Below are 13,495 nucleotides of genomic sequence, written 5' to 3'. Positions count from 1 at the left end.
TTTTTGTTTTTTCCTTTCTTTCTTGGACAGATATGTCCTTTGTCAGCTTTATTTTTACGGCATTGATTAGATTTCTATATATATATATAATATTTTAATTTATATTTTGGAAAATATTTCAATTTTTATGCTTTACTTACTCTTGTCATTTTCACTCTATTAAGAAAAATTAATTATTTATTATTTTAATAACTATGAACTATTTTATTAGCTTTTTATATAATACGTTATATTGAGTAAGTTTTACGGTACATTCTTTTAATTTCTAAATAATAATATGAATGTCAGTCTCTGATCATTATAAAATAATAAAAATATTATTTTAAAGGTTAGAACACTAAATTTTATCTCAAAACCTCTAGTCCAACAAAACGATTATACTTTTTCACTTCTATTTTAGAAATTTGAGAAAATATTTTTTTTTTCAATTAATACCTTACATCTTAATATTTCCACTAAGTAAGCATTAATCATTTAAAATAATTTAATCAATTGTAACTATTATTTTCTAGAGCTGAAGTAGTTGGATGATTTCTTTAGTTATTTTTCATGAAATCAATGCTTTTAAAATTTATTATCAAGTCAATAATTTAATGATAAAGTATCTCTGTCGTAGTAATTGTGATCAAAGTAATCAAATGTATAAATCTTTATACACTAACTCTTTTCCATAATACTCATCACATTTGGAATTTCATGTCATTTAAGAAAATTATTCAATTTGTTTAAGTTATAATAAATTATTGAGTAAATTGATCATATTACCTTTAATTTAATAATAATTCTTTAAAAAAACTCTTAAATTGAAACAATAATTATTATCATATATAAAGATTAAATATGAAAAAAAAATATTTATTACTCATTGAAACTATAAATATGACAAGTATTTTGAAAAATAGATAATAATATATATATATATATTCAAAAATATTTTAGATTGGGTATATATTTATACATACTCGATCAGTAGTTAATGGTAAATTTAAATTATTTCGTCTTTTTCGAATAAAGAGATATACATATCTTATTACCCAATTTATTTACAAATTTACCAAACATATACACTTGTAGCAATTTATTTTAATTTACATAACTGATTTTGTCCTTACCATGTTTGTCCTTATATACCTTTAAAGTATGATTTGCTAATATAAGAGAATAAAGGGAGGTGTATTAGCATAACTATATTGGGAAATTATTGGTTTAAACATAATAAATATTTATTTTATATAATACATATATAAGTTTTAAATTAAACTTTGTTGTGCTTATCTTTGGGGAACATGACAAAAAGACAATTTAAGCTACAAGATATGGATCTAGTACCAACGTAATTAAGCTTTATAAAGGATTCTCAATTAGTTTAATCAAAGTATTAATCGGTTTTTTAATAATTAATTAATACTTTAACCATGCAGTAAAATGCTGTCCCTATAGTCATATACCAAAGTCCTAACTTTTGTTTTCTTTTGTTGATTGGCGAGAGAATCAAATCTTGACCAATTAACCTGTGCCTAAAAGTTTGCAAATACCATCAGAATATGAATATTTGTACTGAATTATTTATTGTACAAATCTTTGTATTAGGCACAGGTGTACTCTTATTTTCTAACTATATGTATATACCCACACACCCCAGCATAGGAGACATGAATTGGCCCCACCAAATATAAAAAAATTTTCCATGATGTAAATTCCACATATGTATTTTATTAAATTTCTGAATGATTTGTTTAGAAAGTGCTATTTAATTTAGAATTTTAAACTTTTTTTTTTTTTTTTTTGTTTCGCCAGGAGTGTTCCGACTCATATTTAATAATATAATTTACTTGCTTTTGACCAATTTGATAATGTAGTTCGCAGGGTTTAAAACGTTAATGTTTCACAATAAAATAAATAAAAGAAAAATAAATGTTATATAATGCGTATTTAGATAAGCTATTGAGAACTAACATCTAAAAATTATAATTGAAATGGTAAATTTTAATATTTTTCATCATTAATATTTAACATTTTAGAATTTTAATATTTTTCATCATTAATATTTAATATTTTAGAAAGTATACTATATTTTGGAGTCAAGGTTTGAAACTTAAAAACAATATTGTTGGATTCAGAACAAATAAAAATAGAAACATTTAATCGTTTAATGCAAAACCCATAATTCGTGGCCGCATGATTTATTGGTGATTATAAAATAATGGAGGGTAGGGGACAGAAAGGGGAAAGGAAAAAGATGAGAGGGAGAGAAAGGTAAAAGAAGGAAAAAAGACAAGAAGGGAATTGTCGCGATGGTTGAAAAGGGAAGGCGGAGAATCGCGGATCATGTGACTGCTCTAACAAACTCCCGCGTGATCTATAACTACACTTTTGCTTCATTTCCCTAATTCAATTTAATTATTATTATTATTTTGACTTTACTCTTCATTATCCTTTTAATTTCAATTCTAATTATTTAATTATCATGACTTTGAAAAATCTAAAATAAAATGGATGAGTCTAAATCAATTAATTTTCCGCAAAATGCTTACAATGGTTGTATTTCATTTGCATTATCAATTCTACTTCTCGAAAATTAAATCATTCAATTTTCTAAGTTCCTTAGGAATTGATAAAAAAATTTCTAGTTAAGTGCAATGAATATATTAATTTATCATATTATGTAAATTAACTCAAATTTATATTATGAATATTATTTTAATTATAGTTTGAGAGTAAGCAAATTGATTTGCATATCAAGCACATCCAAATTATAGTTTTTAGAAAATAATTTCTTTTGAAATATATTTCTTAAGAAGTATACTTTTTGAAAAATAGATAATTTTGAACTAAAACAGGCGTATAAATATAATTTAAGTGAGTGTTATTTAAGCGGAGACAAATATAGAAACGTTTATGTTATGTGATGATGAAAAAGCATTGTCCTGCATGGCTGTATGCAGAATTTTTGCAAAAAGGTTTTGAAAAATAGGGTACTACAGTTGTAACGAGACTATTAATTTCGAAGCAAAGTTATGGAAAGGAAAGGAAACGACTGCATATATATACAAGAAGATGACACATTGTACTGTAGCGGCTCCACATGGGAGATTGACTAATTCGTTAGAGACAAACTTGTCCTATAAACCCTCAACAAACAACCTTGCAACTTGCAACTGGCTTGCAACAATCTGACCGGTAATAGTAAAAATAAATATATATATATATATATATATATATATTTTAATCTAGGAGGCAGAAGTAACTCGTGAAAACGTAAATTTAAAAATTAATTATTAATTTATAGAACCGAAAGTAAAAGTGTAATATGTTTGGATCTAGTCATGGAAATAGCAAAAGAGAGTGACAATAAAATGTTGAGGTGGTTTGGTTTCAGTCTGGCAAAGCCTAACACAGACAGAATAAGAATAATAAGGAAAAAAAAATCTTTTCTTGTACCTTTAATTTATAATACCTAAAATTTTTTAATTATTCATTTATATGCTGTGCTTACCTTTACTCTCACCAATCAGAATTTTGGGCTTTTTTCCTTTTTCCTTTTTTTTTTTTTTTTTTCTGTCTCATACTAGCAAGTACGTAATGTGATGCATGGAGATCTGTGTTCTGTTTGGCCTAGAAGACATAGGATTGCACTTTTATAAATACTTGATTTATTTATTTATTCTTTTACTAAATAAAGACGATGAGAATTATATTTATATTAATTTATAATCTAATGATTGGACAATGTAGGCTTGGTTTTCGATCTGGTTCTAATTGAGAATCACTTGCGGGTTCATCCAATTCTGGTTCTTGCCCGGTTTATAGAATCAAAATCATCGGTCTGGAAGGAAAGGAAAAAAGAAGAGAGTATCGGCCTATGTAAACCATATTACATGTGTGAATCTTAAGGCATTTTAAATTGGGCTATGTGGCCCACAATATAAAGTTATCCGATCTCTTTTCTTATTATTTTGCATTCTGGGTAGTTGGATTAAGCCCAAATCTGATCTCCTTCTGTGTATGCATGTTTCCAAACTGAGGGCTCAAACTTTGGTGATTTAAGATAAAATGCCTTAATAGATAAAACAAAGCATTGATAGTAATACTTGTATAAGGTACTATCTATATGCATGTACTGGAATACTGTATGTCTATCTCAATTACATGCTACGTAGGTTTCTACTTGTGATCATGCATTCTTCTTCATTAAAGATAATTAATGGATCAACGAATGCATTAAAGATGAACAGATCCTATAATTGAAAAGAACAAGTGCATTTGTACAGAAAGGGGAGGAGAGAGGGAAAAAAAAAAAAAAAATTGAACATCCAAGTGTTCACTAATTGGAATTTGTCTCGTAAAGGACCAGTGCAGTGTTTCAAAGGATTCTCCATCCAACAAAAATTCAAACACTGAAATGTAACATCTAATATTAATATTGGTCAAAATTGATTTCATATATGGTTTGAGTTCTTTGAACATGATGAAAAAGGGAAAAAACAACGGAACAGAAGGTAATTTTACAATTTCATTAAATGTCAGGTAGGAGTAAATTACAAGACTGACTTCAACTATGGTACAAATAGGGGGAAACGTGTTGTAGGGAAGATAAGAATGATTAGCATAAGTCATACGTAAAAGCTTTGTGTCACTCCTTAAGCAGTTAGGTTACCTCTTCAATGTGGTGTTTCCGACGCTTGATTTGGTAATAGTTTGGTTACAACAGAAAAAAAATTCCATCAATCCGCTGTTTACAAAGCTCTGTTTCAACTGCACAACTGGGAGAAACAGGCTAGAGCACAGCATATATATAGATATAGATATATATACAAAGCTCACGAATCATGAGGTGCTTGAACGATTAGAGTAATCCGTTGTTTACCACTGTCCGATCGGAAATTTTCTCCTTTAAATCCCACCTGGAAGTCAAAGAGCATCCAGGATTAGCTTCAGAATAAAAGTTAAAAACATTCAATACCAAAAATGATAATATGACTAAAAAAAAAAGTTCTGAAGTGGGTGGTGCTTTACCTCAACAGAACTATCAGGTGGGAACCACCGTAACAGCACTCCAAGATGTGCCACAGCCGGAATTAGTTTAAAAAGCAGAGGAGTTGTTACCTGCAAGTATTTTCCTGTAAGTATGCATGTGAGAAAAATTCTAAATTCTGCAGAAGTCACCAATTTGTTTAGTTCTCAAGGTAGTTAAATCACTTCTAACATGAAACAAATCGGAGCATCAGATTAATGGATAAAAAAAGTTATTTCCTTCTTTGCAACTCAATTACCAGTGCTCCTCAAAAAGTAAAAGAAACATTAATTTTGACTCTTCAACTCTACAGGACAAACTGCAAACAGTTCTAGAGTTACAGTTATTACTCCTTATCACATTATGTGTAAGATGCATAGCCAACATGCAGCAGATGTGTATAATTCCACTGCTGGTCCACATGTTACCTTCCATTTTGTGTATATTAGAAAATAAAAGAATATCGGTCATTAGTCTCAAAGAAAAAGAATCTCTGTAGTTCAATAGTGTGACGATGAATATAACCATGCAATGTATGTACATCGGTTCCTACAGACACACTTGTCAGACCAATGTCTCAATGATAAATCAAATCCGTGTCTCCTGTCCACGGTTATGAACACAGAAACAATAAACAGTCATATCTACTAGAAATAACATCATATCTACTAATAATCTGAATCGCATCTTTCCCGGAGAAATCGACAATTCTAAGTTCAGAGGATACATAAAGGATGGGAGGTTTGCAATCTTCCAAGGAGGAAAAGAAAACCCTAATGAAAGATGAGATCCAATGAAATCATAGCTTTCTACCACAAACAATCAGTACATAGCACTAGGATGCATGAAACCCCAACAACTCACCAGGCAAAGAAAAGACTTAAATCCATCAAAATAAAATCAATCAGAGATTCAATCAAATTGTTGTCATACCAGACTAAGAGCGGTTGTTCCAAGAAGAAGTAGGTAAAGCTTTCCCTGAAAATGGTCAACCCTCAAAATGTTAATCGAAAGAAAACCTTGAAAAAAAATGCCATCAGCCCGTTATCATTAATAAATAATGTATCCAACAAACATGCCTGATATCCTAAACCTCTCATTTCTCATAGTAAGGGGGTTTCCTTCTTAAGCATTGTCACAACAGAATGCAACAAGGCTGTACTAACCTCAACGAGGTGAAGATTAGAAGCACGGCTGAGAAGAACAAAAGCAAACTCCCCAATTTGTGCAAGAGACATCCCAACCTACAGAATAGGTATTTATTTAAATGAATTACTTATCTGCTGAAAAAGAAGCAACATAACAACTTAGCCATCAAACAAAATCTTACAAGCAGTGCAGTCTTGTTATTGTAACCAAATCCCTTCACAACTGTAGTAATTATGGTTGTCTTTATGATTATGACTAGTATGACAGATGCTACCAATATATCGACATGGTTCCAGAGAAAATGAACATTTATCAGCATCCCAATGCTGGCAAGGAAAAGAGCAGCAAAAAAATTACGAATTGGTTCTATCTGCACAAGAAACAAAGCTTCAGGTTCAGGGTGGCAGAGATATATGATGGAACTATGATGTTTAAAGCCTCAACAAGATATGAAACAAATCAATTGGTGCAAAGATGGACTACAACTGTACTGCACATGAAAAACTTGCACATACAACTGTCACAGTTTTACACTTGATACTGTATAACTATAATGTTGCACATAAATAGATATATTAAGTGTTGATGAAAATGTTAATCAAAAGAATTCAATTGCTAAGGGAAGGGAGAGAAAGGAAGGTCTAGAACATTATTATTTAGATATAGAATACACAAACTTATTCTTTATTGACCAAACTACCGATGGCCTATGTATGGCACCTATTCGCCCAAACAAACTGATTACCTAGCCGTCAACTAAGGAAAAGGAATATCTAATAGAATCATATTATTTCCTCTGAATTAAGATCAATTGGCTAAGAAACTGGCAGCTTCTTTCCTTGCATATATGGGAACCAGGAAACACTTGCTTCTTTGGCTGTCACTTGTCACAAGATAGTGCCCAAGGCACATCACAGTCACATAATTCCTTTCAGCAGACATTTAGTAAGATACCAGTTCTTTTGCTATATTCTACTACTATACAAAAGCATACTTTGTCATGAATCTCATGGTGGTAAAATTTTTACAACTTTTACTGATGGCTCATGCAATCATGCATACACATCAAAATAAACAAATAAATGAAGAAACAAGTTCTTTTATACTGTTATCCACACATTGCCAAGGCTGTTGAATTGCATCCATAAAGATACAATTTCCAATAACAGTTTAGCACATAATCTGTAGTCTTACCTGTTCTAGTGTATGTTGTGCAAGGTCAGTTGTTGATATCATCACCCCAGCAGCAAATGAACCCAACTCTAAACTTAGGCCCAGCTTATCACTACACTGAAATGATAACAAAAATTAGATATTAATGCCACTTAATATGCATCATGAAGAATTTGAAATGAATCCAGCTTGAATTATCTCAAGAAGCATTTTACGATCCAAAATGAATCTGAGGTGAATCTAAAGTTGTCACCACTGAGGCTTTTTTTGTTAAGCAATAAAAATGATACAAGAAAGTAAGATAGCCAAAAAAGTACAGAATATTTGTGTAGATATGTAAATGTAATGGTTCCATAGGGATCAAGAATAAGTAAATGGAACAAACCCAGGCTATTAGCAAGCAGAATGCTACTGATGCCAATTGATAGAGCTCATTTGTCTGCAAAAATTAAATTATATGATCATAGAAATATGAATGCCCATTTTGCAAAATTCTAAACCAGAAAAACTTTTAGTTCTTATTTAAGCTAAAAAGCAGTACCTGTGACGAGAGGCTCATCATCAGTTTAAGAAACCAAGGAACACAAGTATGGGATAATATTGATAAAACAGCCAAAAATGCCACCAACACTACCAACCTGGTTAAGAAAAGAGCAAGCACATTATAATGGATAAGTCATAAATGACTTCAATGCTTATATGTGTGATGCACAAACGAGAAATATTATTTCTTTCTATCAAAATAGACACGTTGCTGGGGTGTCCACAGAGTAGGTAATTTAACCAATCCTGCATTCAAATATTTGATAATTGGCAGTGTCTGCTCATGAGAAGAAAATCATCCTGTGGACATTTAGTCCATTCTGAAGTTCTTTACTTACAATCTAGTCACGGATATCACTCCTTGAAGAACGCCAGAAGTTCCACCAAGAACTGGAAGTAAAGCAAACAGCAAACCAACAGCACAGTCCTGGTTGACCAAAAAATATCTCAAGACTCAACAAGAGGAAAATAAAATGGACAGTGTACATTGAGACCTTTAGTATCAGAAAGCGGCAGTTACATGCTATCAAGTGAATCTGAGATAGCAGGTCATGTGAAGGAACAGAACCAAATACCTGCAGAATAAGGGTGCCAATGGTGACTTGACCATGAAGGGCATTAGTAGAATTCTTTTCCATCAGAAACTTCAGAACCTGGGCAAAAACTTGTGCCTTAATGATCAGGAGCATTACACAACAAAGTCGATATATCTGTGCATAAATGTGCCTATATGTGTGCAAGAGAAAGAGAGGATCCATGCAACACATCAAGAGAATGTTTTACCACTGCTGTTGAAGACATTGACAGGAATGCGCCAACAAATACACCATCTGAAGGTTTACCACCACATAACTGCAAATAGCATCGAATCAAAACGGCAGCATTTATAATGAAAATTTTGCACAACATATCCTGCTCGTGTTTGCATCAAAACCCAGTGGTTTAAAGATCTCCACTCAACTTGAAGCATCTGGTATTGATGCTGCCAAATTACCAATTAAAGCTAACGCTACGACCAACAGGATTTAAACATATTTCCCCCCAGAACATTGTAATAGAACAAAGTTATATATTAGTAACTACAATGCAACCTTTGAGTTTTGATCCCAATACGAAACTAGCTACTCAAACTATACAGCAGTTCAACATAGTCAAAACTTTATGATGGTATCTAAAAGCCAAAAAATATCAAGACATTGGAAAAACGAGATTGTTATATAACTTCCAATTCAGTTCAAACTGTTGTTTTAAGCATATTTCTGTCAATAATAGCAGCCACAATTTGATTGAACATCTCATTTTTTGTTTGCATGAGTCAAGGGCTTTCACATCAAGGGCTACTTGGTTCAGCAATTGCAGTTAGCTATGGGTGGCTGGCAGGTAGCAGTTGAGGACCAAACATTAACAGGTAGAAATATCAGATTCCAGTGTTTCAGTTACAATTTTGAATTGCTACCCTTTGGATTTTGAAACACTGTTCCAAATGCTGAATTCAGCAAACATCCGTAACTAGTGGTTGGGAGCCCAAACGCCAAAAGCTGGTTCCTAACTGCGCATCCAAATGGGCCCTAAATGGGGAAAACTTTCCCAAAACAGTCTAATAGTCGAATACAAATTCCTGATGGAGCTGATAGTCATACCATGGCTGTAATTCCACATAAGAACATAAATAAAACAATTTGGAGTAGACCTCCAAGAACAGCAACTGCTCGAACAACTCGAAGCTGAAAATAAGAAAGACGAACTTTGAGATATGGATCAACCATGACTTGGATCAATAGAAAAGGAACAGGATAAAGTATATGAAAGAACTAACTTTTGTTGTTGAGAACTCAAGGCCCAATGCAAAAAGAAGGAAAATAACACCAAACTGAGCCACAGTCTCAACCTACAAGAAAGAACCATGTGAAAAAAAGAGTTAACACGTAAGGTTATCTAATGGAAAAATAATAATCTCAATCGGAGATAGAAGACATAGCAAGACCATATAAATAAGTATTGCTGAGAAGATAATCATCTTGAGTTATCAAAACATCGAAAAAGGAAATAACAGGATCTTTTTAAGCTACTATCACAACAAAGGGTGAAACTCTTTACTAAAACTGTACATAATGCTCTCAATTATTTTATAACAACTCTACCATAGAAGTATGCTCTGGTGCTCAATGTCATGCAGTTGATGCAAATTGTGTACTGCAAGTAAAAATGTGGAGCCTAAAGAACCAAAATGGCAATCAATTGAAATTATCATTAATGATGGTTCAGAAATAAACTGCACCAACTCCTGACATGAAGTCTTTCATTAAATTAAGAACTTGGGAAATACTAGGCAAATAAAGCATCATTCAGGAAGTCATGGATGCTGTTCAATGGAAAAGCCACATACTTGCACCATTTCACTGACAAAGCTGAACCCTCCAGGCCCAATAACAGACCCTGCTAGCAAATATCCAGTGATGACCTGTAAAATGTTTACATTAGAAACCGTTCAAGAAAAAAGGTATGCACAGGTAACTTAGCGAATGGCATGCCCAGACATTGAATTATATCCTAGCATTGCAGTGTGTCATGAACTAAGCTTAGATCAAATATGATCAGACCGGTTGTCCAGCACAAGCGAATGCAATGCCACCACAAGTTGCGGACACAATGACGACAACCAAATCTGATATCAATCTACAAAGCAATAAGTAGATGAGTTCACATCAGCTAAACAACTAAGTACAGAAAAGTCAAATAATTACAACAAATTAGTAAGTTTACCTCAAGTCTAGCTGCAGCACTGGATATTTTGATTTGAAGTTAGATATGATGAAGACATTGTCCTAAAAATTTAACAAATAAAAAAAATCAGTTTCAACCATGGTAATCAAATCAACAAAGAAAAGCATCCAATGAATATCATACCTTTCTATCTATTAGCATCGGGGTATCTTCAGCTCCATTATCATTATCCAAATTAAAAACATCATGGAATTTAAACGACCTGCAATTGGACTCAGAAAGGAAATATGTCAAATGATTTAGGAAATTATTTGTATCTACTATCTAATAAAGGCACAAGCCAGCATAATCTTGAAGAAAATAAAGAAGAAATTTACTATTCTAAAGATATAAGCTTATACTTTTCCTCTTTTGTGTCATTTTTCTTCGGTTTAACTCTGGCAACAGTTTCCAAAACTGCCTGAGAAACACAAAAGATAAGAAGATACCTTCAGCAAACTTCAAGCCAGAATATGATTGACATGAACCCGAAAAGAGGAAAACAGAAGTTCTGTAATAAGGTGCATTTTTCTACTTGTGGAACTAGACCAAATTGGTGTTGAGCAAGGAATTTATCGAGACAATGAAATGAGAAACACTGCATCATAGCCAGCACATCCCACTATAAAATTAATATGACTTAAGACAGAAATCAAACTGATAATATTTCAATGGATTTGAAGAAAAAAACAGAAAAATGGATTAATTTCTCAAGTAATATGAGAATTTCAAGTTACAGCATTATAAACAGTCAAACATGAATATAAGCTGCAAGCTATCTTGATTGCTAATTACACTCCAGATATGATCATAACTTCATACAGTAATCATTCATATATGTTGCTTAGAACTTGAAAAGAAATGCACACCAACCTGCTGCTCAGATACACTATTGTTAAAGCTTCCAGAATCAGCTACTGTCAAATAAGAAAGGAGCGACAATGATTAGTTAGATTCTGGAAACACGTAAACTAACTAACGATTGGAGCATCATCATGCACCCTTAAACATTGGATTGCTCCACTATCATCTACTTTGGATTTAGTAGGTGTAACTGATAGGACAATCAATTAATCAAATAACACTACATATGCTGTTGGATGGATTAGAGGATGCAAATTAAATCGGTGTCTAAAATAAAATGGTAATTCCATGGTATTTCAAAGATCAAACTCAGCACTTCATTTCACCTAATGCCGTAGGAGATCCATATAAGATTTTAAACCCCAGTCCCAAATAAATTATACTAATAATTGAAATACAAGATCCAAAGTTCTGTAATATGCAAATTTTCAGTATAAGATTCATAAATCAGAAATCACAAACGATGGACAACCAGCAAATCTAAGTAACACATCAGTAGTTGAAATGCTTAACGGAAAACTAATCTCATCTAATTAACCTCCAGTTCATATCCAGTTCAGCTAAATTTTCTCCGCTGTTTTTGGCCAGCGAGATTAAAAAAAAAAAAAAAAAAAAGAAAATCTTGACCTAAAGTAAGACCTAGTCCAAATTAAAAGCAACTTAACTATTGCAATTTCTTACTATTCACTCTAAAGCATAAAGAAATATCTTAAAATGGAAGCAAAAAATCTAACCGTCATTCTGTTCATTCTCGGGGAACTCCATCCGAAGAGCATCATCGATGATTTTAGCGAAACTGCCTTCTCTGGGTTTAGAGAGGGAAGCATTGTATACGGCTGTGTCGTTGGTAAGCTGAAGCCGATCTGACTCTGACTCTGTGAGTTCGTCAGCGAGTGAGAAGGAAGAAAAGAAGACGAAGAAGAGAATAATGAGCTCGCGGAGCAATACAGTTCTTATCATCAACATTTCAGGAGAGGAGAATTAAGAGAGAAGCAAATCAAACTCGCTCCACTTCGACGCTCACGAGTAGTAGCAGTAGAATAGTACTGATATTAGGAAGAGAGAGAGAGCGACGATGCACAGAGAAACGATGAAAAGAAACGAAGTGGGTGAGTGAGACCAGGCCAACCAACTAGAGTGAAGCAAGCTAGGAGAATACAATGCAATTTTTTATTGTTTTTAGATTTAAGAGACTAGCTGGGATTAGTACCTATTTTGGAGGTAAATATCAAAGTCAAATATGCATTTACCTTTTTTCTTTTTTCTTTTTTTTTTTTTTAATCTGTTAAATCATCCATATCACAAGCGGAATGGCCCGACTAATTCGAATCCACTTCTATCTAGAGTTTAAATTTGAACTTTTTAACTTTTAATTAAGGAATTATATAAAGGACTAATATCTAGAGTTTAAACCATCAACTTCTAGTTAAAAAAAAAATAATCCTATCATCCCATTTATTTAACAAAAACAGAAATAGATAGATTTATCGACTAAATAAATGAATCGTGTAAGGGAAAATAACAAATTATTATTTCACCCAAAATCGTATTTACTAAAATCTAAACGGAATATGAAAAAAAATTCTATGAGAATCAAATTATAAATACTCTATATCTTACTAGCCATACTATCTAAGGCTAAAGGCTGAATCTGAACTAATTTGTTTCGGTGCGCTCTAAAATTCTTAGAAATTCTACAATAAGCCTGTAGCTTCTGTAGACAAAGACGATAGATCTTGCTCTCATTCCCAGACGACAACAAAGGACATGGAAACGATTTTCTTGCATTTGTTGCTTATTCATTAACGCAACAATAAATATGTAACCAAGTTAGATTTGTCATTTTTGGAATCTTATTAGGCGGTCACAAAACCATAAAGCGGAGTTGTTCTCCGATGCACAAACACAAACAAACGGCATGTATTTCAGACAGGAGGAAAGGAAATATTGTTTCGTAAACAATATGAATGCCATTAAGCCAGCATGTCT

At 32.5% G+C, this 13,495-nt stretch overlaps 1 protein-coding gene across 1 annotated transcript; it reads right to left on the bottom strand.

Annotated features, from left to right (window-relative positions):
* Window positions 1-4,417: 4,417 nt before the first annotated feature.
* KEA6 (K+ efflux antiporter 6) lies at window positions 4,418-12,720 on the bottom strand. Its single transcript, XM_012221911.4, has 20 exons — window positions 12,241-12,720; window positions 11,516-11,559; window positions 11,005-11,063; window positions 10,787-10,865; window positions 10,643-10,704; window positions 10,480-10,555; window positions 10,266-10,340; window positions 9,696-9,767; window positions 9,520-9,603; window positions 8,663-8,731; window positions 8,455-8,532; window positions 8,218-8,306; window positions 7,878-7,974; window positions 7,722-7,775; window positions 7,358-7,453; window positions 6,345-6,533; window positions 6,181-6,258; window positions 5,948-5,992; window positions 5,017-5,106; window positions 4,418-4,904 (listed from the first exon to the last, which is right to left on the bottom strand). The coding sequence occupies exons 1-20, from the start codon at window positions 12,470-12,472 to the stop codon at window positions 4,821-4,823; spliced, it is 1,752 nt and encodes a 583-aa protein (XP_012077301.1). The 5' UTR covers window positions 12,473-12,720; the 3' UTR covers window positions 4,418-4,820.
* Window positions 12,721-13,495: the final 775 nt, after the last annotated feature.

Source organism: Jatropha curcas, chromosome 8 (genome assembly GCF_041381405.1).
Source record: "Jatropha curcas cultivar XTBG-Jc1 chromosome 8, XTBG_Jcur_1.0, whole genome shotgun sequence".
Taxonomy (NCBI): domain Eukaryota; kingdom Viridiplantae; phylum Streptophyta; class Magnoliopsida; order Malpighiales; family Euphorbiaceae; genus Jatropha; species Jatropha curcas.
Note: the sequence above shows the minus strand (reverse complement) of the source record. Positions and strands in the feature narration are given on the sequence as shown.